The 23885-nt window shown below is 44.4% G+C and overlaps 1 protein-coding gene across 5 annotated transcripts in view; it reads right to left on the bottom strand.

Moving 5' to 3' along the window:
- Positions 1–23885, bottom strand: part of LOC109038667 (fatty acyl-CoA hydrolase precursor, medium chain) — a 135131-nt gene that overhangs the window by 26279 nt on the left and 84967 nt on the right. For 3 of the 5 annotated variants that reach the window (XM_072301875.1, XM_072301877.1, XM_019053812.2), the window contains 3 exons: positions 23488–23879; positions 22193–22687; positions 15969–19114 (listed from right to left, as the gene is read on the bottom strand). In XM_072301875.1, the coding sequence (XP_072157976.1) occupies positions 18655–19114; positions 22193–22687; positions 23488–23879 (1347 nt within the window). In that variant the 3' untranslated portion in view covers positions 15969–18654. Of the gene's footprint in view, positions 1–15968; positions 19115–22192; positions 22688–23487; positions 23880–23885 lie in introns of those variants that run through there. The other 2 variants (XM_072301878.1, XM_072301876.1) reach the window with 1 other exon arrangement.

The raw sequence follows: 23885 nt of genomic DNA, 5'->3' as shown, positions 1-23885 counted from the left end.
CAGACTTGTGCGTAACATTGAGTATTCCGCTAAAGCGCGCAAGCTCTAAGTTTCAGCTATTTAAGTTAATTTCAATGCCTGTGTACTGTAAGGAGCTAAATTATTTTGTCCAGTTTCAGATACGTCCTTTTATACTTGTGTCAGAAGACTACAAGTGGTACTTGCCGATGACAGAGGAGATGTTGCAGCGTTGCAAAGCGGCGCGAAACGTGACGCTGTGCCTAGCCACACATCCGTTGGTAAACAGTAATGAGGACTCCTGTGAATTTTCTATAAATTCCTCTTTCCCACTTTCACCGTGCAAAAAGTCGATTTTGCGTGAAGGGGGGAACTTTTTCCAGAAAGCAGGTGCAGATTGGTTGTTTTCAGTAAGAAACGATACCAAGGTCAGTGTTAGGTGCGGGGCCGCTCATGAATTCAAAACAATTAACGGCTCGGGCTTGCTTAGAGGAGTGTCGAATTGCGACCTGACGGTAAATACTCGGTTATTGCTGGCAGGAGCAGAAAAAAACGAGAACAAGATATTTACCGCTGGGGCGGAGTTCGCCATTCCAGGGCGCGATAAGGGAGACCTTCTGACATCTTGGGAAAAAGAAAAAGTTGAAATAGCAAAAAAGAACGGGGATATTGCGGAGAAAATTGCGAACAGTATGTCCGAAGGAAAGAAAGCTCTTGAAATGTATGACGTCTTGCAAAATTGGGACAGAGAATGGATGGAAGCCCCCGCTATTCCCGCGCATTGGCAGCTGCACGGGACTTCGTTATTAGTAGTAATTTTATCGCTAATTATCATAGTGTTATTATTGAAGTATAGAGAAATGGTCAGTCGGTACGAGCGACCGCACTGCCGGGGTTAATTTTTATGACAGTATTTTGCTCGAAAGAGTTATAAGAGCGTTCTGTATATAGAAATTGCATGTTTATTGGAATGTTGTAATTACTGTGGGAAAAAATGCTTATGTTTTCTGGGCAAATTGTCTTACTGGTATATAGTTAATGGGTGAAGCGCATTTAGACTTCTTTGAGTTATGCAGTACAAGTATTTATCATTTTCTTGAATCAAGTTATTAATATAAGATTAATAAGATCACTGCATTATTAATAAAAGTATTTCATCCCCCCCATTACACATAGTGCATGTAGTACATTTCTTCGAATGTATTACAAAATACTTGGAGAAATAAAAGTCTGGATCATTTCATCTCCCCATTACATGGTGAAATGGAATTGATCAGTTTAGTGAGACTTAAGGAATTGCATAAGGGATGCTTTTATTTTGAGTTGAGTGATTGCGCTCTGTAAAGTAAAATTCTTAAGGAATCAAATGAGCATCTCCATAATTGTACATGAATAATAGCTTTTAAGATACCAGAAATAAGTGTTTGTTAATTTATTTTTTTTTGAAAAATTTGTATATTGAGATTTTTGCTTACTCCTGTTTGGAGGTGAGTGCATGATGGTATTTTCGATAATGTAGGAAAAACAGGCGTATACATATATACATATGTGAATATTTATGCACCTCGTGGATCAGTGCGATATGTATATATGTGTATGGCTGTTGCTAGATGGGAAAAGAGTGGAAAACCAGATATAAGAGGACTTGGATCCAAAAAAAAATTTGATTCCGGCCAGTTTTCCCTTCCGTCCCGTCGGCCTTCCAATTAACAGCTTAAAACATATATACCATCCCACGCATGCATTACAAGCTATGATATTTCGTTCAAATATACAAAATACACACACAATATACAAAACATACAAAATTTTCGACTTCCGTAGGAGGGAACAGGAAAGTCCACAGAAAGAAATCCCAAATTCGCGCCAGAGAACGCGCAACCGTGCTTTTCCTGTGACACCTTTCTTTCCGCTGACTCGATTTCCGCACGTGTTTTTACAATTTTTTCCGACTTGACATTTTCCCTGCCTATGCGCTTCTTTCCACTCCTTCTACTCCCCTTCCCCTCAGGTCCCCGGGCTCTGGGCGCTTAAATACTGTGCCCACCGGACTAATCGCTGGACACTCACCTCACTTCTCTACCACGAAACTTTTCCTTCAAGATCGCCTTCAATATGGACAGGACCGAGCGACGCACTCTCATTTGCCCTAAGTGCAAGGGCATCCTGGTTGTAATCCCTCGAGACAGCGTACGTCAATGACCAGATATATTAAGGAATTTGTTAAAACGTGTCCAAACTGTTTATTTTCAAAGGAAAGACAACAAGTCAAACGATCAGGGCCGGATTAAGGGGGTCGCCACATGGGCCGCGGCCTATGGCGTCAGAATGTAGGGGACGGCAAATTTTGTAATCTTTTTTAATGTAGTTATCAGAAAAAAAGAAGGAAAAATCGGATTCAGAAAATAAGTTACTTCGAGAAAAGGCGATAAAATCTCTCATTTCCCGAGAGTTTTAAGTATAGTAATTTCTAATTTTGTCGACTTTCGGTAATACAAGAGACAATACCTTTAATTAGTCGAGTTAAGAGAGAAACCAAACACGCAATTTGACCTTCATTGATGATGAGGACTGAGATGAAAAGGAGAAGCCCTCGGCGCGGCGGTCGGCATGAAACACATAGCGCCTACAAGGCTGCATGAATACTTCATGCATTGCGTCAAACAGTGCGGTCAGCAGCGGTCGGCCTGAAATGCGCAGCGCCTACAAGACTGCATGAATACTTCACGCATTGCGCAAAACACAGTGCGGTCGATGCAGCGACGGAAGTTAAAATTATTAAACCACATTGACGTTTGTTCTTTCATAATTTTTTCGTTCGTTTGTTATAAATGGAAGGCCTTGTCCAAACAGGGATGGGTTTACGGAACCTAACTTTCGCGTAAAGTTCCGTGAACTTTTGTTAGTGTTGACGGGGCTTTCACAAAAAATGTGCCCAATACGAGTAAACGCGTCTCATACACCCCTCTCCCACCGGCACGTTCACTTAACGAATGAGAAGGGGGCGGAAAACTACGGGTGGCCCATGGGCGGTATAATGTTGTGGGAACGCTTAAGTCTTTACAGGCTTAAGTTCCCCACATTCAGCTCCATAGATGAGGCGTGCTTTGCGTCATGGCTTTTTGTGAGAAATCACGGATTTCCAGGGGCAGCGATAGAGATAGGTCCGACGGAAGTTGGCGCTTGTTTATGTCTGAACGTGCGTTTATAGAGTTAAGAGTTATAGAGAGCGAGTTATAGAGAATATAGAGAGCGCTTGCTTATGTCTAAACGTGAAGCTTCAGTGTCGCGGAAGTGTTGTTTAGTGCTGTTTTATGTCAGCACTTAAATATTAATAACTATATTACTTTATGTATATATTATTCTACCTCTCCTTTTCTATTGCTAATGACTCGTGTTTTCTCGAGTGAGGAGGGTGTCAGAGGCGATAGCCCAGTACCTCCCGTAGTTTTCGACAGTGCAGACTCGGTTGATTGAGTAATCGTGTTCTTTGAGTTCTTGATCGGTTTTTCTTGTGTTCGTTTCCGTTTGTTTTCCTTTTGAGTGTCCTAAAAATTCCAATTTACGCTCGGAGTTGTGAGATTTTTGTGAATGTTAGAATAAGTTTTTCGAGCCCTATTTATGTGTTTTTTTTTCTAATTTTTTTCCTATTTTTCTAAATTAAATAAATTTGAGTGGCCCCTGTTATTACTTCTGTGTTTGGCATCCGTTTACCATTCTTCCGGCTACATCTACACTCCCCCTTCATTCTTGGAGCATCAACACCCGTTTGGCGGCAGGAGCGGAAAAATATTTCAAATCCAAAATTCTCAGGAAAGGTTTGCCAATCTAAACACACATATACCCGTATAATTCTGCTCTTGGGTCTCCTCGTGTTCAAACCTTGTTAATGCTAGTTTTAGTTTGCAATATCCTATTTGGAGTTGTCAAGGGCTCCTTTTATTATAACCTTGACTGGTGGAACGCCCCCCCATGTTTCTCCTTACTGCAGAGGAACACAAGTTTTTGGCTAAACTGTAGGGTATCCCCTCTGGTCCCTAGAGTGTTAGCGTTTCATAGCGTTTAAGATTCGGTGATCGCATGGGCAAGATCAGTCTCGAGGAATAGATTCCCGGATGGTCCGGTCCGTCCCCCCGTGAGTGACCAGTCAAGTTTTAGAATTGTCAGTTTTTAGAGTGTTTTTGTTGATGTAAGATTTTGTTGTGTTTATTATATGTTATAAGAGAGTCATATGCGGTCCATGTCATTTTCCCGACACCCCCCCCCCCCCACGACATGGTGCGCGCGCCGGGATTTTGAGCAAGACTTCAAATTTTTTCGATTCCGGTAGCCCTACGTATTTTGTTCTTTATTTTGTTTTTTTAGTTATTTTCAAAGATTTTTCTATCCTAATTCGCGTTGTGTTTCGTCACGCAGTTTTTTTTTTTTCAATTCAGAATTTTCCGGCATCCCAACGTATTCCCATCCTTCAAAATGAAAAGTATCAAAATCCAAATAATTCTGTTGACGGTTGTCATGGTAAAGATGAGTCACGAAGTATCACCGTTGCAGGAAAAAATGAGAGCAGGGGTCCTTTTCCAAAAATTGGGACCGGTGCTGTACTCTTCAGCATCATACTCGGTCAGCCTGCGATTCAATATCTCACAATTGAGAGCACAAGACGTGTAGCTTGAAAGCGAGTTTATCAATTTACAAAAATTCATCACTAATGCAGCTAAGTTAGTAACGACAGCACGACAATATTATATTCGAAGAAGTACCCTGTGAAACAAGTGTGTCGTTTGTTCCTCAGCTCTACCCTACCTCCAGAGCTCCCCTCCCCCCTTATATGGTGGAAGCCAAAGGAAGACCGGCACCGGAGGAACACACAGCTGCAAGTTCCAGGAGGAGAATTTTAAGGTAGAAAAGAGAAATAGTTGTCTTCTTGTTTTTGTTTTTTTGTGTTGTTATATTTTTTTATTTTTTTGTTTTATACAGCATTTTGTTGTGAACATTCTTTTCCCCCTTCAAATTCCAAGGAGAATGTGGCCGGGAGTTGTTTGTGAGTAAGTCCGATGCCATTCGCTTTAGAGTTCAAGGATTCCCAGCAGAAACCTCTTGACATAAAAGAAGTGGTAAATCTGCTACGACCCCAATACCCGAGAAGATATGATACGCGTATGTATCTGCGTATCAACTATATATACATTTTGTAGTGGTACGGCTAAAACCTTGGGGTTTTACCGTTCCACTCAGAGGAAATATACTTGTTCGTGCGTTATCACGGAGTTTTCACGAGCAAGGTGGGTCAAGCGTTTCAGACGGCGAGGTCATTTTGAGACGTGTTTGTTTTGAGCCGCGTCCGAAAGTTCCGGGACGAACCGCGGTCGCGGAAAAGCGGAGCTTTCGCGCGCTGCTTAAGAGAAGCATGGAAGCTTTGGCTCGGGGTCAGTCTTGAGTCCTCACGCGAAAGTTGGCCCGGTCAGCCCCTGTCAGAGCAGCGAGAGCGTTCCCGCGCAAATCGGGTTTTCATTGGTATAGTGTTGTTTGTAAAAATAGAGGTTTCCACACCGAAAGTGGTCTAGTTGTTTTAGTTCCTTAGTTTTAGTATCCCCCCGCACTTCAATATCGTTTGTATTTCATCGAGATATAGATCAGTCTCTACCATTTGACTACGTGCGTTGGATCTTTTCATCCCCTCCATTACATAGTGGAGACGCCGGGTCAGGAGCAATGTCATCCGAAAATCCCAGTGAAAAATTACCCGAAAGTCTGGATCGTTTCATTCTCCCCATTTCGACTGCCGTCCGAGGAAACAGGAAAAACCCAGGAAAATCCAAAATCCACGCCAGAAAACGCGCAACCTCGCTTCCTTGTGACACCTTTTTTTCCTGCTGATTCGATTTTCGTAGATGTCTTTACAATTTTTCCCGACTCGACATTTCCCTGCCCATGCGCTGCTATCCTCTCCTCCTACCCCCCTTCCCCTCAGGCCCCCGGGCCCTTGGTGCTTAAATACTGTGCTCACCGGCCTACTTCATCGGATGGATTCACACCTCACTCCTCCAAGTCGACGATCTTCTACAATGGCCGAACGACGCACTCTGCTATGCCCACGCTGCCGGCTCATCCTTGTCGTCATCCCCCGAGACGGCCAACCAGCCAACCCACCTCCCTTACGGGAGCCGCTGCTAGCCCGTCCGCCGCTCCGAGGAACCGCCCGATTGCCACCGGCTCCAAGAAGAACCCCGCCGCTAGCCCACCAGGCCGCTCCTCTTCCCGCTTCTCGGAGCCCTCAAGTTCAAACTTTCTTGTCTACAAACAAGCTCAAAAATTTCGCAAACATTAATTCCAAGAGTCAAAAAGTTCCTACATATAAACGCTGCGAAGGATCGGAAGAGGCACCTTCAGCATCCACTTGGACCAGCAAACTACTCAACAACCGGAGAAATGGAAAGCAAGTCATGGAGTTCAACGTCGAGCCTACCAAGCCTCGAGTAAATCGAAGTCATAAACGCCGTCAGCAGTCCCGAGGAGTCTGATTTTTCATCGTCAGAGGAGCAGGACAGGAGCTGCCGCTTTCTCCAGCCCCGCCGCCGTCGCAGCTTCAACGAGCAGCCCACCCTAGAGCGGCCAGGCCACCGGAATCCAGTCCCAACGATCATAGTAGATTGGGGCAAAGAATTGATACTCCCAAGACACAATTTGAGACTGGCGTGGGAACATTCAAGGGAGGCAGTGAGAGCGGTCATTGAGGCCCTAAAAGTCACAATAGTATGCGCTCGACTCGGCGTCAAACTGGAACTGGGGCCCGCCCTGCGGCCCGACATTCACTATTAGTTTAAAATGTTTAGTCATTAATATTAAAATTTTTAGTCATTTATCAAAATTTCAAGGGGAATGTGGCCATCCAAGGCACACTCCAGCTTCCTGTCGCGTCGCCAGGACCAGCGATACCTGGGAATAACAACGGCTCAGATGAGGCCAGCGAAGAAGATAACCGTAGACTGGGACGTCGAACTGGACCTGCCGTCAGACAGCTTGCGGCAGGCATGGGCCTATGTGTCCGCTATGTGTCGCAAGACCGCAATTTTTCAAGTTCTGATACTCTAGTTGCTGATCCCCTAACTGAACTCTAATAACTTAATTGTAATATTTTAAATTGTAAAAAAAGGTAGTGAAAAGTCTATTTGTGAAAAAAAATATAATACTACAGCAGAGACGCACTCCATGCTGGCATAAGCCAGGAGTACGCCTCTGTTAGGAGCACCTTGGACATAAGTAGAAACTTTAGCCAAGTGGAGCCTCCTAATATTAATGTACTAAAATTAAGATATGAAGCGGGACGAGAAAAAATGTATGGGTATATCCTTATGAGGGGTTGGGTGGCCTTTTTAGCACGACTGATCGTGGAAAATTCGTTCTGGCTTGCCTCGGATATGTGAAGACGAGCTAGCGATAAAGCTCTGTTCGCGAACGCGCTATTCAGAATTTTAAGTGGGGGGCCTCTGAATCCTAAAAAGTTTCTGTGGGCTACATATAAACAGTGACGTGCGGTTCGTGATTCATACTGTAGTCCGGTCTGGTACCTATTTTATGAAATCCGATTGACTGCTGACTTAAGGGATTTTTCAGAGTCCCCTGCAATTGTACATAACTTGCTTCACGAGGTTCTGCGGCGGTTACGTGGTGAGATTATCCGTTTGAAATTGTCTGATCCGTCTGATTCAGATCCGGAGGCAGTAGAACGGGGATATCACTCAGAAGAGGGAGAAAGTTTTAACTTCGATACCAGTAGCGCGGAGTCTTCGTCTAGTAGCGAGGAGGAGTCGGACGCGTGAGATGCGAGAGCGAGAAAGGGGGGGGGGAGTTAGGCAATGGAAAATATTCACGAGAGCAAACTTCTGGTTCCGCTGTTAGCACTACTAAGATGTCACTGGATTACTGAAAGAGGTATGTAAGATTCTTCTTTTATAATACTCTTAGTAATGTCGTTTTGTAGATAATACTCAAGTGTTCGCACGTGGAAAAATTATTTTTTTTTTTTTTACTTTTTTCCGACCTAGGATTTTATATCATTCATCATCCAACATATCGAAACGGGTCATGCGGGTATTCCTGAGAGCCAGGTGGCCCCTGCGAATTAATCGTACGTGAAAGAATTATGTCCGATACCGTGGAAGATAACCGTAGACTGGGACGTCGAACTGGACCTGCCGTCAGACAGCTTGCGGCAGGCATGGGCCTATGTGTCCGCTATGTGTCGCAAGACCGCAATTTTTCAAGTTCTGATACTCTAGTTGCTGATCCCCGACCACAACTCTAATAACTTAATTGTAATATTTTAAATTGTAAAAAAAGGTAGTGAAAAGTTTATTTGTGAAAAAAAATATAATACTACAGCAGAGACGCACTCCATGCTGGCATAAGCCAGGAGTACGCCTCTGTTAGGAGCACCTTGGACATAAGTAGAAACTTTAGCCAAGTGAAGCCTCCTAATATTAATGTACTAAAATTAAGATATGAAGCGGGACGAGTAAAATGTATGGGTATATCCTTATGAGGGGTTGGGTGGCCTTTTTAGCACGATTGATCGTGGAAAATTCGTTCTGGCTTGCCTCGGATATGTGAAGACGAGCTAGCGATAAAGCTCTGTTCGCGCACGCTCTTTTCCGAATTTTAAGTGGGGGGCCGCTGAATCCTAAAAAGTTTCTGTGGGCGACTTATAAACATACATTACGACTTATAACAACGGGCGACACCGACAAGGTGCGGTTCGTGATTCATACTGTAGTCCGGTCTGGTACCTATTTTATGAAATCCGATTGACTGCTGACTTAAGGGATTTTTCAGAGTCCCCTGCAATTGTTCATAACTTACTTCATGAAGCTCTGCGGCGGTTACGCGGAGAGATTATCCGCTTGAAATTGACCGATCCTCCGTCTGATTCAGATCCGGAGACAGCTGAACGGGGATATCACTCGGAAGAGGGAGAAAGTTATAACTTTGGTACGAGCTTTCTTTCCTCCGCTCTGACGTTTCTTAGACTTCCTTACTGACACACGTGAGAGATTGCGTATTTTCGAGGTGAATGCAGGCAGGTCTTAGGGTTGGCGCATGCCGCATCAGGGCCAGAGCTTTGGGCGCCGGAATAAAACGGCGACCAAGCGGCTATGGCGGGGTCAGTTTCGCGGGTGATTGTCAGGCTGTGTCACGGGTCATCCTATGCGCACTTGCTGGTGATCACCACCTCAGGGCATACAAGATATCAACGCGAGTTGGGCTATTTTCCCTCCCCTTGCCCATTGCATGGTAGAAGCGCCGGGGAAAAAAGCAAGTGTCTTTTTTTAAAAAAACGATCCGGCACCGCAAGCCCTACTCCATTGAGCCATTTTTTTTCTCTCTCTCTTCGGTTTTTCATAAGCCCGGCAGAAGTTAAATTAGGTGTATTTCAGTTTTTCATAACCTTGGCAGAAGTTGATTTAAGTGTATTTCAGTTTTCATAAGCCCGGCAGAATTTAATTTAAGTGTATTTCAGTTTTCATAAGCCCGGTAGAATTTAATTTAAGCGTATTTTAGTTTTCATAAGCCCGGCAGAATTTAATTTAAGCGTATTTCAGTTTTCATAAGCCCGCAGAATTTAATTTAAGCGTATTGTAGTGGTACGGCTAAAACATTGGGGTTTTACCGTTCCACTAAGAGGAAATGTACTTGTTCGTGCGTTATCACGGAGTTTCCACGAGCAAGGTGGGTCAAGCGTTTCAGACGGCGAGGTCATTTTGAGACGTGTTTGTTTTGAGCCGCGTCCGAAAGTTCCGGGACGAACCGCGGTCGCGGAAAAGCGGAGCTTTCGCGCGCTGCTTAAAAGAAGCATGGAAGCTTTGGCTCGCGGTCAGTCTTGAGTCTTCACGCGAAAGTTGGCCCGGTCAGCCCCTGTCAGAGCAGCGAGAGCGTTCCCGCGCAAATCGGGTTTTCATTGGTATAGTGTTGTTTGTAAAAATAGAGGTTTCCACACCGAAAGTGGTCTAGTTGTTTTAGTTCCTTAGTTTTAGTATCCCCCCGCACTTCAATATGTTATTATGTAGTTCATATCGTTCTGTATTTCACCGATTATATTGATCAGCTCTACCATTTTGAGTTACTTACCACCCTGCGGCCCGATATTCACTATTAGCTTAAAATCTTTTTTTTTAGTCATTAATAAAAGAAAGCTTAAAATTTATCTTCCTTTTACCATTTTCTTATTTCCTTAGTACCTTGCTTATCAAGTACGTGCGTATTTCATCCAGGTCTCCCAGCCTTCCCAACCTTCGCTTCTCAACCATGGCTACTATGACTATATCCACAACCAAGGCGCATCCCAGTCCCCGGCGGCGGCCCCGGACCCAGCAGTACCTGGGCCTGACGACACTGGAAATGGGGCTGACAAGAAAGATTGTGGTGGATTGGGATCGTGGAGTGGAAATCGATCTGCCGGCGGACAGCTGCCGACACGCATGGGGTCTCCTGAAGGTCGCATGGAGAAAATTTGGCCAAGCCGTGCGGGACTACTGTTATTGTTTGCGGCGAGGGATACCGATGGTGCCAGGACCAGGTCTATTGCCGGGAAAGCACTACTGATCCACCCTATAAGAAGTTTTCCTCTTTTTCAAAACAGCGTTTTTTTCTCTTCTTCGTTCCTTCATCCAATAAATGTTTATATTGTTGTGGGACCAGACCTTGCAGGTTTGGTGTCCACATTCAGCTCCGTAGATGAGGCATGCTTCGCGGCATAGCTCTTCGTGAGAAATCGCGGAGGTCCAGGGTCAGTCCTATCGGACGGAGTTTCTCGAGGCGCATTTGTTTATGTCCGCGCGGAGAGCTTCCGTTTTTCGGAAGTTCAAGCATTGGCATAAAAGGATGTGATATCCACGTGGGCGAGATCAGTCATCTAGGAAAGATTCTAGAGCTAGATCCGGTCGGCCCCTGTGAGTGTTGCTATTCATATAGAGATTTATATAGAGATTTAGATATATATATATTCATTGTGCTATTTCCATATTTGGTTGTGTTCTTCATTTGTGCCAGCATTCCCCCACAACAATATACACCCTGATACGTCCTTGTTTCCCCTTTTCTTCCATCCTCGAGCTACGCTACGCCCCCCAAGCAAGGCGGTTCGTGTGGGGACCATTGACCCATTTTATCCCCGGTCTATTACAATTGTGACAACGTTATGTTAATAATATTGCTCCAAGCTCGTTCAGCTGATATTGTGATCATGATTGTAGTGCCTGCTTACGCTTCGTGTGAGACACGCCTTGAGTTCAATGCTTTTCGTTTGTTTACCGCCGTATTTACCTTCCTACTTTTTAGATGATGCACGCGTTGGTAAACACTCGCCTAGCCTGACCTTAAGTCGTGGTCACTGTTGATGTATAAAACCTGCCTCAATTCTGAATAAAGTTGTTGTTCGATATCACAAGTTGAGTTTATCATTTGTGTGTGTAGAGCAGCCATTATATGGCGACCGTGCTCCGAATCTACGAACGTCTTCGGAAAAGAACATTCAAGTGCGCGTTTTAACTTTACTATCGTATTTTATGCCTTCCTGGGAGACCTTTTGGCGCGATACGAACAGTATGGGGAAGTGGTTCTCCAAAGAAGTTAAACATGTTAACAGTGAAACCGTGATTGTAGCCGCGGGGAATAAATCAGACAGTGTCGTGGACCATGATGCTGTGCAATATGGAATTTTCTCATTAATGTTGTGCGTCTTAATAAGCGTTGCGGTGTACACATTCGTGAAACGAGTTGTAAATTGGGACCTGCTGAATTTCGCAAACATTAATTCCGAAGGTCGAAGAAATGTTCCGATATAAAACGCTGCGAGCGAAACGATGAGGCACCTTCAGCATCTGCCGGACCAACAAACCACCTACCAAGCCCTCAGCACCCAGAGAATGGAGTCATGGAGTTCAGCGGAAAGTCTACCAAGCCTCGAAGAAATCGAAGTCATAACCGTCGTACCGAGCAGTACCGAGGAGTCTGATTTCTCATCGGCAGAAGCATCAAACAGCAGCCCTCGTTTTCTCCAGCCCCGCCGGCGTCACAGCTTCAACGAGCAGCCCACCCTAGAGCGGCAAGGCCATCGGAATCCGGATTCAACGATCACGGTAGACTGGAACAAAGAATTGGTACTCCCAAGCGCTAGTTTGAGACCGGCATGGAATCATGGCAAGGAAGCAGTGAGAGCGGTCATTGAGGCCTTACGGGTCACGATAGTGTGCGCTAGACTCGGCGTCAAACTGGAACCGGGGCCCGCCCTGCGGCCCGATATTCACTATTAGCTTAAAATCTTTTTTTTCTTAGTCATTAATAAAAAAAAAAGCTTAAAATTTATCTTCCTTTTACCATTTTCTTATTTCCTTAGTACCTTGCTTATCAAGTAGGTATAAGTTAGCCAACATGATTAAAGAAATTATTGACGAATATTATGGTGATGTTGTAGGTTGCGTTGTAGATGATAATGAGTTACAGTCTATTAATAAAATAGACCATCAAGAAATTAAAAAGGTTAACAGATTATCAGTGGAAGGTTATTGTAATGGTCATGAAGCAACTCTGCAATTCGATACAAGCGCGGACGTCTGTGTTGCGACGGCAAATTTTGTGAGTTCCACGGAGATAGACGTAAATGATAAAAAAAAGTTTAAAGAATGCAGACGGTTCGCCCCTGGGAGCGGCGGACGTTGTTCATGCAGTAACAGCAAGTGTTGCTCCAGCTGTTGATAATAATTTTACTAATTTTTATTGTTGTGGGAACGCTTAAGTCTTTACAGGCTTAAGTTTCCCGCATTCGGCTCCATAGATGAGGCGTGCTTTGCGTCATGGCTTTTCGTGAGAATTCACGGATTTCCATGGCCAGCGATAGAGATAGGTCCGTCGGAAGTTAGCGCTTGTTTATGTCTAAACGTGAAGCTTCAGTGTCGCGGAAGTGCACACGTTTTGACATAAAAAGATTCGGTGATCACATGGGCGACATCAGTCTCGAGGAATAGATTCCCAGATGGTCCGGTCAGCCCCCGTGAGTGTGTGTATTAGTTATAGAGATAGATCAGTCTCGAGGAAAAGATTCCCAGATGATCCGGTCGGCCCCTGTGAGTGTAGCTTGAGAAATTAGAGATATACATATTCATTGTTCATTGTTCATATATTCATTGTGTTCTTCATTTGTGCGCGATCCCCCCCACAACATGGTGGAGGCGCCGGGTGTTCGGTGGTGGATGGCGTCGAGTGAATCGATCCCCCTCACCCTTTTATGGGGTGGTTAGATGTGGCAAATATTTTAGAGTGTAACAGGATTAATTTCACCAGTTGGAAAGAATTGTTCAGCTCTCGATTTTTAGTTGCTTTTAGTCAACATCCACTGGGTTCAAAGAGATTGTTTGATTACATAATTTTCATAATTTAAAGTTTTTTTTTTGCTTGTTAAATAGTTTTTTTTGCCTATCCCACGGGTTCATGTTTTTTTGTTGTAATTCTTATTATTTGCCGGCTTCGGAGAGGAAATTAGATCGAGGTTATAATGTTGAAACCGGATTTTTTCCACCCTCGCCCATAGTTTACTGAAGTTTAATACTCACAAAATTAAATATTATTATTAAATATATTGTTTTTCTTTGTACATTTAATTTTGGTACTGTCTCGTTTTGATTTTTTTTATTTTATGTAGTAATTTTTGGATTTATCTAGAACTTTTTTTTGGCAGCACTGAGTCTGATTTTGTTTTCACGTTAATGGTTTTTTTCCTTAAAAGATTAGACTTAATTAAAAAGAAAACATATAAAAATAATATTAATAATAATAAAAGGAATAAGAGAAAGAATGGAAAAGAAGAGAGAAGATTTATTAATTTTAATTCATTTATTGTTTTTTTTTCTAATTAATATAAGTTTTATTTTGTTCCATGTGCCCGGGCGGTTTTTGTTCCAACGGCTTAATCATCCCTTGGACGCGGCGTTGAGGTAGCAGCATTCGGGGGAGTCTCAAAGGAGGAAGTACGATCTACAACCGTCGGCACCCAAGTCATCGAGTTTTCAGGGCACCTGCGCCTCATGATGTAGTTTTCACGTCGCTACGACTACGAGCACTGACGGCTTGCCCCGACCATCTGGCACCGTGCACCCTGATATAAAGTTACCTTGCGGACGGCTCATCACGGCTCGCACAACATCACGCTATGTCGCGCAACTTGTAGCAGTCTGGCGCCATCTACTGATCAACGCGTCTGCCTATGGGAATCTAACTTTTGGCACCGTTGGGGCAGGGGAGCGTAGCTCGAATGGATCGCTACTCGCTTGGCTCTTCGCATGGCACCACCAGCGGAACTCATGGCAAAACGTCTGGCTGCATGGCACCACCAGGGATCCTTTGCAGGACATCGCTACGGTTTAGCTCGAAGGAGGCATCCCCAATTTGGGCACTGTGGACGGAGATCGGTACAACTTCTGGAGGGACTCTCGGACGATGCAAGCAGGCGGCTACACGAGGAGGGACGGCTGGATGATTATTCCCGAGGAACAGGAATCGTTCACGGCAGCATATCAAGTTTTTTTTAGAATTGTTTTTGTAAATTTGTAAATTTTCTTGTAATTTGTTGTAAGATTGGTTATTTTTATTTGTTCTAAAAGAATAGAAAAGAGAGAAGGACAAGGGGGAATTGTACTATTGTGTAATTAATACGGCTAGCACCGTGCGAGTGGCCTTCGAGGAAACTTTGACTGATGCACTTGATGCACTTTGCACTTCAAAAGTTTTTTAGGAAGTTTTTTTTTGTAAATTAGAAAATTGTAAGAAAAGAAAAAGTGAGAAAAAAGTAGAGAGAGAAAGAGATCTTTTAGGAAGGACTGATTTCGACCAGGTGGTCCTCGGAAAGCTTATACCTGATGTATTTGTTTCTGTCGCTAAAGGGCGTCTCATCTAGACCTGAGTTAAGTTGAGAGAGTGGAGTTGTGTCATTTATTTTGTTTTCGGTAGCGAGAGGGGATGTTGTGGGAACGCTTAAGTCTTTACAGGCTTAAGTTTCCCGCATTCGGCTCCATAGATGAGGCGTGCTTTGCGTCATGGCTTTTCGTGAGAATTCACGGATTTCCATGGCCAGCGATAGAGATAGGTCCGTCGGAAGTTAGCGCTTGTTTATGTCTAAACGTGAAGCTTCAGTGTCGCGGAAGTGCACACGTTTTGACATAAAAAGATTCGGTGATCACATGGGCGACATCAGTCTCGAGGAATAGATTCCCAGATGGTCCGGTCAGCCCCCGTGAGTGTGTGTATTAGTTATAGAGATAGATCAGTCTCGAGGAAAAGATTCCCAGATGATCCGGTCGGCCCCTGTGAGTGTAGCTTGAGAAATTAGAGATATACATATTCATTGTTCATTGTTCATATATTCATTGTGTTCTTCATTTGCGCGCGATCCCCTCCCCCCCCCACAACATTATGATTTAGATGTAGAGTTGGAGTCTTCTTTTTGCATTCAAAGTGAGTTTTTTAAGGACAATGCGCCTACATCAGTAGTGAGTGCTTGTCCAGGTATTAGAAACGGGACTCATATGTTGAACAGCCCTGAGGAGTCAAAGGATGGGTTGAATCTGCAAGCACCAATTCATTCACTCAATTCGAGAGGAAAGAGTCAAAATCCTCAGGACAGAAGCCTCAGAAAAGTTGCTGGTGGAAGAATCTCAAAAGGTAAGAGTTACAACAATTTGCATCTATCAGTCGAGAAATTATTCGTCCGAAAATTACCTTGGGCTCACAACATCACAAATGGGGCCGTCCCAAAAAATCATTGTGGATTGGGATTTGGAGTGGTACCTGCCAGCTTACAGCCTGCGGCAAGCCTGGGGACACCTGAGGTTGGCCTGCAAAGCGGTCAGTTCGGCCGTACGAGTGTACTGGATCTGCAAAAAGAAGGGATTCAGATTGGAGCCGGGGCCGGCCCTCCGGGCAAGGGTGCACTATTGACGATTTTTTTTTTGTTTGTTTGTATGTTTTCAGATCAGTGTTGCATAAATTTATCACATTTAATCCTCTCTACTTTTTCCTACTTTGACCAGAAGGTCCATATTTTTATCTCCTCCAATACCAATTTTTTTTTTCACCGAATCAAAAGGCTTCAAAGTATTTATGTACAGATACATATACGCATATACCCTGTATATTCGCATATATAGACGGACTATCGCGGCAGTGGAGCCTGTGCAGTGGCATGCTGCTCCTTCCATCGCGAGGACGGAGCGTGGATGTAACCGGCATAGTATCGCATGAGTTTGAAGGCGCTTGCCGGGATCTTGTTGTCGCGGTTTTTAACAACGATGGCGGAAATGACGGAGAGATACCAAGACTGGAGAACTGGCAACTACACCCGGACGATAAAGGAGGCGGTCGCTCGGGACACTGTCTTCGACGGGATGACCGAGAGAGGAGAAAATAGAGAACCGGAATGACAATAATTGTGTGGTGTAATTTGTAAGCGGCGCAGATTTTTTACCACTAGGGGCTTGGATTGCGAGGTTTACTGCGAATACTATGCGTTAAGCGAAGCAGCGAAAGAAGGTTGTTACTTGAAAAATCTTTATGCCGAGATCTTTGATGAAAAACATATTGATATAATTTTATTGACGAAACTAGATGTAACGCTTTTTACTGATAACCGTGGAGCCAAAGACCTAGCAGAGAATCCGGTGTTCCACAAGCGCACTAAACATATTGACATACGTCATCATTTCATAAGACAAAAACTCAAAGAAAAAAGATTTGTTATAAAACATGTGGAAACAGGAAAAATGATTGCTGATATTATGACTAAACCTCTTAGTAGACAAAAACACGAGTTCCACACCAACGCTATTTGGATAATTTAATTTGAGTTAGATCATTTTATTGTATCTAAAGATTTATTTATTTAAAAATCTCCCCAATTCAACAGGTTAACCAAATGGGGTTAGGTCAATTTGTAAAGTTCTAAAGGGTCGTCTTGTCATTTTTTTTGTTTTGTTTTGTGCTTTGAATTTTAGCTGAGAAAAAGGGGGGGGGGGTGGATTCTCACGACTGTTTTCGCTGAGACCCAGAGGTTCATATTTTTTCCTTCTTTTTTTTTGTTTTCCAAAGGACAGATCATGCAATAGGACGGCACAATTTCCGAAAAATCGTGTGTCCTTTGAGTGAGCGTTCGATGCCGTCTTGGCATTGTTTATGCGTCAGCGGCCGCGTTTTTCCGGACTGAAGTTTAGGCGAGCGTGCCGTCTCATAGCCAGCTTTTCAGAGCTGGAGTTAAGCTCGGCAGGCTGAAGCTCTGGCTCTGGGCAGTTGGCTAAGTGTTTGGCAACTGAGCATCACCGAGGTCCAGTGCCCTTAGGTCCCATTAAGTTGTGTTTTTTTAAGCGTTTTATAGTGATAAGGAGTCTGGGCCGCCAGTGTAAAGTTTGTGGTAGAGTTTTTGTAGAGTAGTAAAGAGTTCTGGATATATACGTCTCGTGGCGGTCCTTTTCATACCTTTTACCATCGAGCTACGCTGCGCCCCCCAAGCAAGGCAGTTCGGGAGACCAGGGGACCATTCAACCTTTTTATCCCCTGGTCTACCTATTACAATATTGAAATGGATCACACGCAATTTCCGGGGAAATGGGTCACTAAACCATGAACGAATTTTGACTTGCGAATATAGTTTTCTGAAGGAAAATGACGCATAGAACACGATGCGCACATTACAAACGCGAATAATTAACTCAACAACTGAGAAATGCGCAGTTCAAATCGCTCAACTTATACGCAAATTTAAAACGCCCCGGTTTCGCGCCGCGCCGAATGATGTCATCCGGCACCAATCAGAAGCGGGCACGGGTTTCCACGACGTCAGTCCAATCTCTATCTGCTCTTTGTATATGAGAACAATAATAAAGTCGAAACTATATCTTTTGAATTTAAAACTCGAATCTCATTCATATGTTAGCTGTAATAAAGAAGCAACAATTCCACATTGTAATACGTTTTATTTTAACAAACATCAGAGGAAAATGAGAGAAGACTGCGATATGACTACCGCAGTACATCAACACCGTCAGCTTCCCGCCATTCGGCTGCGTTTGAAATGTCTTGCAATTTTTAGATTTTTCAAAAGCGGTTTTCTCCGCGATTTCGGCTCCATAAAAATGCGGAAAAATCACCACTTTATCTACTCACATAGTACTTACAGAATATTCAATAAAATAAACAAGGTTTAGTGACCCATTGCGTGTGTCCTTTGTACCGAGTGTTTTGTGTTCTGGATTGCGGCGAGTGATGCCTCATGGCCGGCTTTTCAGGGCCGGAGTTAAGTTCGGCCGGCTTCAGCTTTGACTCTGGGCAGTCGGCTACGCGTTGTGGAGTAAAGGCATTCGCCGAGGTCCGATGCCCTAAGCACTCGGAGATAGGCCAGCCTAGTTGTTGTGTGATGAGCATTTCCGTAGTCATAAGGTTCGTATGCATATCTGTATTTTGTTAGTTCGCGTAGAGGGAATAAAAGAGTGATCCCTACGGAGACGTGCTGTTGATTATTTCCCCCTGATTAGAGCTTCGCTGCGCCCCCAAGTCAGACAAGCTCAGGGTTAGGGATCTTGCACCCATTTTACCATCCCGGGTCTATTACAATATTACCCGTCATGTGGTAGGTCATTTCTGACTAAAAATCTTACCCGGTCAGTGGAAAAACCTCAAATTGGCTCCAATCACAATGACGGTGGCAAAGAAATCGTAGCGTGTCCTCGCAGCTGTGGCGGTCAAGTTGCAGCAGATCTTGGCGGCCTCAGTGACGCGGGGATAGTACTCGTTCCAGAATTCGAAGGACTTGTAGTTGAGAAGGCTGCCGTCGTTCATGTCGAAGTTTCGATCCAGGAGGATGACTGCCGGGTTCTCGGCGGTGAACTTGTCCCACTTGATGTTCAGCGAGCTTTGGATGGGGTTCGAGGTGCGGAGGAAACTGGTCCACATGGCCATGATCACGTCGGCCGTCCGCTTGTCGGCTGCGTTCCAGACGGTCGCCGAGGGTAGTGACGACCAGTACGGCATGCCCCAGACGAAGATGAGCTCGAACATGTGCGGCACCTCCAGCCAGTCCGGCAGGTCCATTATCCCGTTCGTTTTTAGCTTGTAGTCAAACCTATGGCAACAGAAATGGTCCAGTTATTATTGTGACGAGAAAATGGATGCATAGGAGCAGGTTACCGATTTGGGGACGTACCAGCAGGCCCGCCACATCCCATCTCGGGCCCTGGTACCAGTTTTAAGGTCCGGGCCCCAAGCACGGAGGGGAGGGGGGTCCGAGGGGCAAACCCCGAGAAATTTTAGGATTTATACGACTAATCGGACGCATTTTGAAGCTTCCATAAAGAGTTTTTCCATCAATTTCTGCGGAATAATGATGTTTTTTTTTCCTACATTCAGCACAAAATACTTGCGAATTGTTTGCGCCATATCATCATTGCGCCATAAGAATGTGACGGAAGATTTAAATGGAAATAGCCTCCATGCACGCTGGGCTTGCCGATTTCCTCTGAAATTTTTGCAGTGGTGAATGCAAAGCTGAAGTGCGCTTCAGCTAGAATTGTATTTACAAATGGGTGGTTTTTCTACGAGGATAAAAAATAAACAAGTGGCGCGGAATATAATAAAAGAACATGAACTATGCAAAACGATAATGCGGGTATCGGAACTTGGCTGTTTTGAAAACGCCTTCAAATGCGGCGTGATACCTCACGCATTCCGGAGAGTTCAAATAGTTGTATCATTGCGCCGAAGTATCGGCGCAATGATACAACGCGCAATGTATAGTTGTATCAGGCGCGTTCGAAGTTCGATGGGGAGACGTCACGGAAGAGATCGACGGCGAACGACTGAAAAAGTACCACCCTCGGGCAAGCGGAAGCGGAACCCCAAAAGGGGAGGATCCGCCAGGCGATCCAATTGGATATAATCTAAGACCAAGAAACATTTTGCTTCTGTGTAAATCACCGGGTCGGCGCATTTACATGGCGCAAATCCCGGAAAACTGTATTGATGCTCTCTCTCCAATTTGGCTTCAGCACGGTCATCGGCCGACCATCGCCGGCGAGCCGTAGGAGTTCGGATGACGTCATACCAAGTCAGCCGAGACCGCGGGGCCGACCGGGCGCACGGTATTACCAACCTCAAGTCATGTTGGCTAAAGGAAAAAAAAAACGAACAACAAACTCAAAGTTTGACAAAACATAAACTCCGAGGGTCAAAGAAAAATCCGATATAAAAACGCTGCGACCGAAACGATGAAGCACCTTCAGCAACTGGCAGACCTGCAACATCTCCAAGACCGCCTACCAACGCTCACCAAGGAAAATGTCCAGTTCTTCAGAAAGTCTTCCCAGCCTAGAGTCGATCGAGGTCGTAGAAGTAGCACCAAGCACCGAGGCATCCGACTTCTCGTCGACGGAAGAAGAAGGCAGCGAGTCTAGTGTATCTACCTAGTTATAGCGCTCTGTACTTTCCGATTGTACCGATCACCATAGATTATAGCAGCTCTACCATTTCGAGTTACGTGTTACAGATCATTTTATCCTCCCCACAACATCACAATTAAAAATGAGACAATTTAAATGGAGATAACCTCCATGCACGCTGGGCTTGTCGATTACCGGTAACATTTTTGTAGTCATGAATGCGCTTAAGTGCGCTTCAGCTAGAATTGTATTTAGCAAATGGGTGATTTTTATAGAAGGATTATAATTAAACAAAGGGTCAGAAATGGAAACAAAATAATATGAACTATGCAAAACGATTATTCCGATAACGGAACTTGGCTGTTTTGAAAACGCCTTCAAATGCGGCGTGATACCTCACGCATTCCGGAGAGTTCAAATAGTTGTATCATTGCGCCGTAAGAATGTGACGGAAGATGTAAACGGAAATAGCCTCCATGCCGCTGGGCTTGTCGATTTCCTCTGAAATTTTTGCAGTGGTGAATGCATAGCTGAAGTTCGTTTCAGCTAGAATTGTTTTTACGAATGGGTGGTTTTTCTACGAGGATTAAAAATAAACAAGTGGCACGGAATTTGGAAGGAATTGGCAAGTGTTCACAAAAGAATATGAACTATGCAAAACGATAATCCGGGTATCGGAACTTGGCTGATTTGAAAACGCCTTCAAATGCGGCGTGATACCTCACGCATTCCGGAGAGTTCAAATAGTTGTATCATTGCGCCTTAGAAATACAACGGAAGATTACAATTGAAATAGCCTCCATGCACGCTGGCCTTTTCGATTTCCGTTAACATTTTTGTGGTCATGAATGCGCTTAAGTGCGCTTCAGCTAGAATTGTATTTAGCAAATGGGTGGTTCTCTACGAGGATTATAATGAAACAAGTGGTTAGAAATGGAAACAAAAGAATATGAACTATGCAAAACGATTATTCCGATAACGGAACTTGGCTGTTTTGAAAACGTCTTCAAATGCGGTGGATACCTCACGCATTCCGGAGAGTTCAAATAGTTGTATCGTTGCGCCGTATGAATGTGACGGAAGATTTAAATGGAAATAGCCTTCATCAACCAGAGTTTGCTTCTGTTTGAAAAGGGGTCCCCTCCCTTATAGATGGAGTTTGCTACCAATTGAAAAACGGTCTCTTCTCAGAAGGGTGCTGCAACTTGAGTGTTGCAAAACTTCGAACTTTTCCAATGTTGTCAAAAAATATGGAAGAGTTACATTACCGGTTAACCCAATCTCGGGGAAAAGGATAGACAAAAACTACGATTGGTGAGAAATTTTTGTTCGATTTTCTATCCTGTTCTCTAAGTTTAGACGCCTTAATTCAAGCAGTTATTATTTTTGTATATGCTACATTTTAATGTGCCCCGCCCTAGTTTCTTCAGGTGCTTACATTTTTATCAAACGGACATGTTTTGACATCTTCGTTTGCTAAATAAAAAGTCGGAACCTACTCAAAAAAAAATAAATGGATAGATAAATAAATAGATAAATAAATAAATAAAATAAACTAGAAATCCAAAGAATCCCTCATCCTCTATTTCAAACCGGATCCATCTCGACCCTTCGTCAAAAGCGTGAATACCGTATATCCACCTGAACGCCTTAATAAATCGGCATAGCGTACTCGAAGATAAATTTTTTTTCCACACTTATGTTCCACGACCATTCTTTCATCTACATTTTTATTTATTAAGCATGTAATTTTACATGAATATTACCTGTAAACATAAGTGGGACCATGAGGGCACATGAAATAGGCCTGCCGAAAAGCTCCCGCTCCATATTTCCTCTCGGCACTTAGTGTAAGGTACTGTTGGAGGCGGACGGTATCGTCCACGATAGGTGGGTGGGGGGAATAGTAGAAGGAGATGGAGTCGACAAGGAGCTGCGTGTTGACAGTGCAATTGCCGGAGTAGTCCTCATCCATTTTTTCTTCTTCCTCCTCCATGAGTTCGATCTCCGTTTCCTGGGCGAACTTCATTATGTTAGCTTCATACTGCTCCTGGGTAATGCGGTTCTCGGTCGAGTCGAAGAACTCCCAAGCGTCCTCCATTTTAACGTAGCCGGTCAGGAAGGGCACCTTAGCAAAGCGCCCGCTTTGGAAGGAATCAACTGGAAGCTCAGCCAGGAAGAATCGTCCCGACTCATTCACAAAAGGCTGGTCCAGGATCGGACCCCAGGCGTCCACGTTGTCTACCTTTTCCATCAGGAATCTGCAACGAAACAGATTGCTACAGAGTTGAGTAGTAACTTTGGTGTAGGAACGTGCTATATGACTTAAGGATGTGAGCTCGCTACGCCCCCCCCCCCCCCCCCCTCAGCAAGCAAGTCATCTCGTCTCGAGACTGTGGATCGACACCCTTTAACCCTTGGTCTGCCACATTACTACGGATGGACATATTCTTACACGGGTGGAAAGCATTTTTGTAGCCAATAGCCAGTTTCATGAATATAAGGTTGCATGCAAGTTTTGAAAAATTTTCTTAACGTTCATTTAAGATTAATCCTGGTTTCAATTATTAATACATGTAAATGATACAGATGTAACAATATAATTTGGAGTAGTTATTGTTGTGGGAACGCTTAAGTCTTTACAGACTTAATAAGTTCCCCACATTCGGCTCCATAGATGAGGCGTGCTTCGCGTCATGGCTTTTCGTGAGAAATCGCGGATTTCCAGGGCCAGCGATAGAGATAGGTCCGTCGGCAGTTGGCGCTTGTTTATGTCTAAACGTGAAGCTTCAGTGTAGCGGAAGTGCACACATGTTGACATAAAAAGATTCGGTAATCGCATGGGCGAGATCAGTCACGAGGAATAGATTCCCGGATGGTCCGGTCAGTCCCCCCGTGAGAGGCCAGTCAAGTTTTAGAATTGTCAGTTTTCAGAGTGTTTTGTTTATGTAAGATTTTATTGTGATTATTATATGTTATACGAGAATTATATGTGGTCCGTGTCATTTTCCTGACCTCCCCGCAACATTATGTAATGTTAAAATAAAAATGTTAAATAAACCTTGTGTCAATTTGTTGCAAGCAACTACGGAGATCTGAGGTGGGCGTGCGGTGGCATCCGAGCTCGACAGCGAGGCTGTCGATGAGGTTGGCCTGGACCTTCTTCCTCTGTAAAGCGTGCGGAGCAAGGGCGCTGCCAGACATTGCGATGGCATGTGAGAACTTTCCTGCGGAAAGCGGTGACACAAGGTGCAGTCCCACGCTGATGCCGCCGGCTCCATGGCCCGCCAGCAGGACTTTGGAGGGCGCACCCCCGAAGAGCTGGATGTTCCTCTGGACCCAATCCAGGGCCGCTACCTGATCCAGCAGGCCGTTGTTCCCTGGAATTTCGTTATCCAGAGTCGTTAGGAACCCGAAGATCCCCAGTCGAAAACCGAGCGTCACGACGATCACCTGGCA

The sequence above is a fragment of the Bemisia tabaci genome, chromosome 6 (genome assembly GCF_918797505.1).
Source record: "Bemisia tabaci chromosome 6, PGI_BMITA_v3".
Classification (NCBI taxonomy): Eukaryota; Metazoa; Arthropoda; class Insecta; order Hemiptera; family Aleyrodidae; genus Bemisia; species Bemisia tabaci.
Note: the sequence above shows the minus strand (reverse complement) of the source record. Positions and strands in the feature narration are given on the sequence as shown.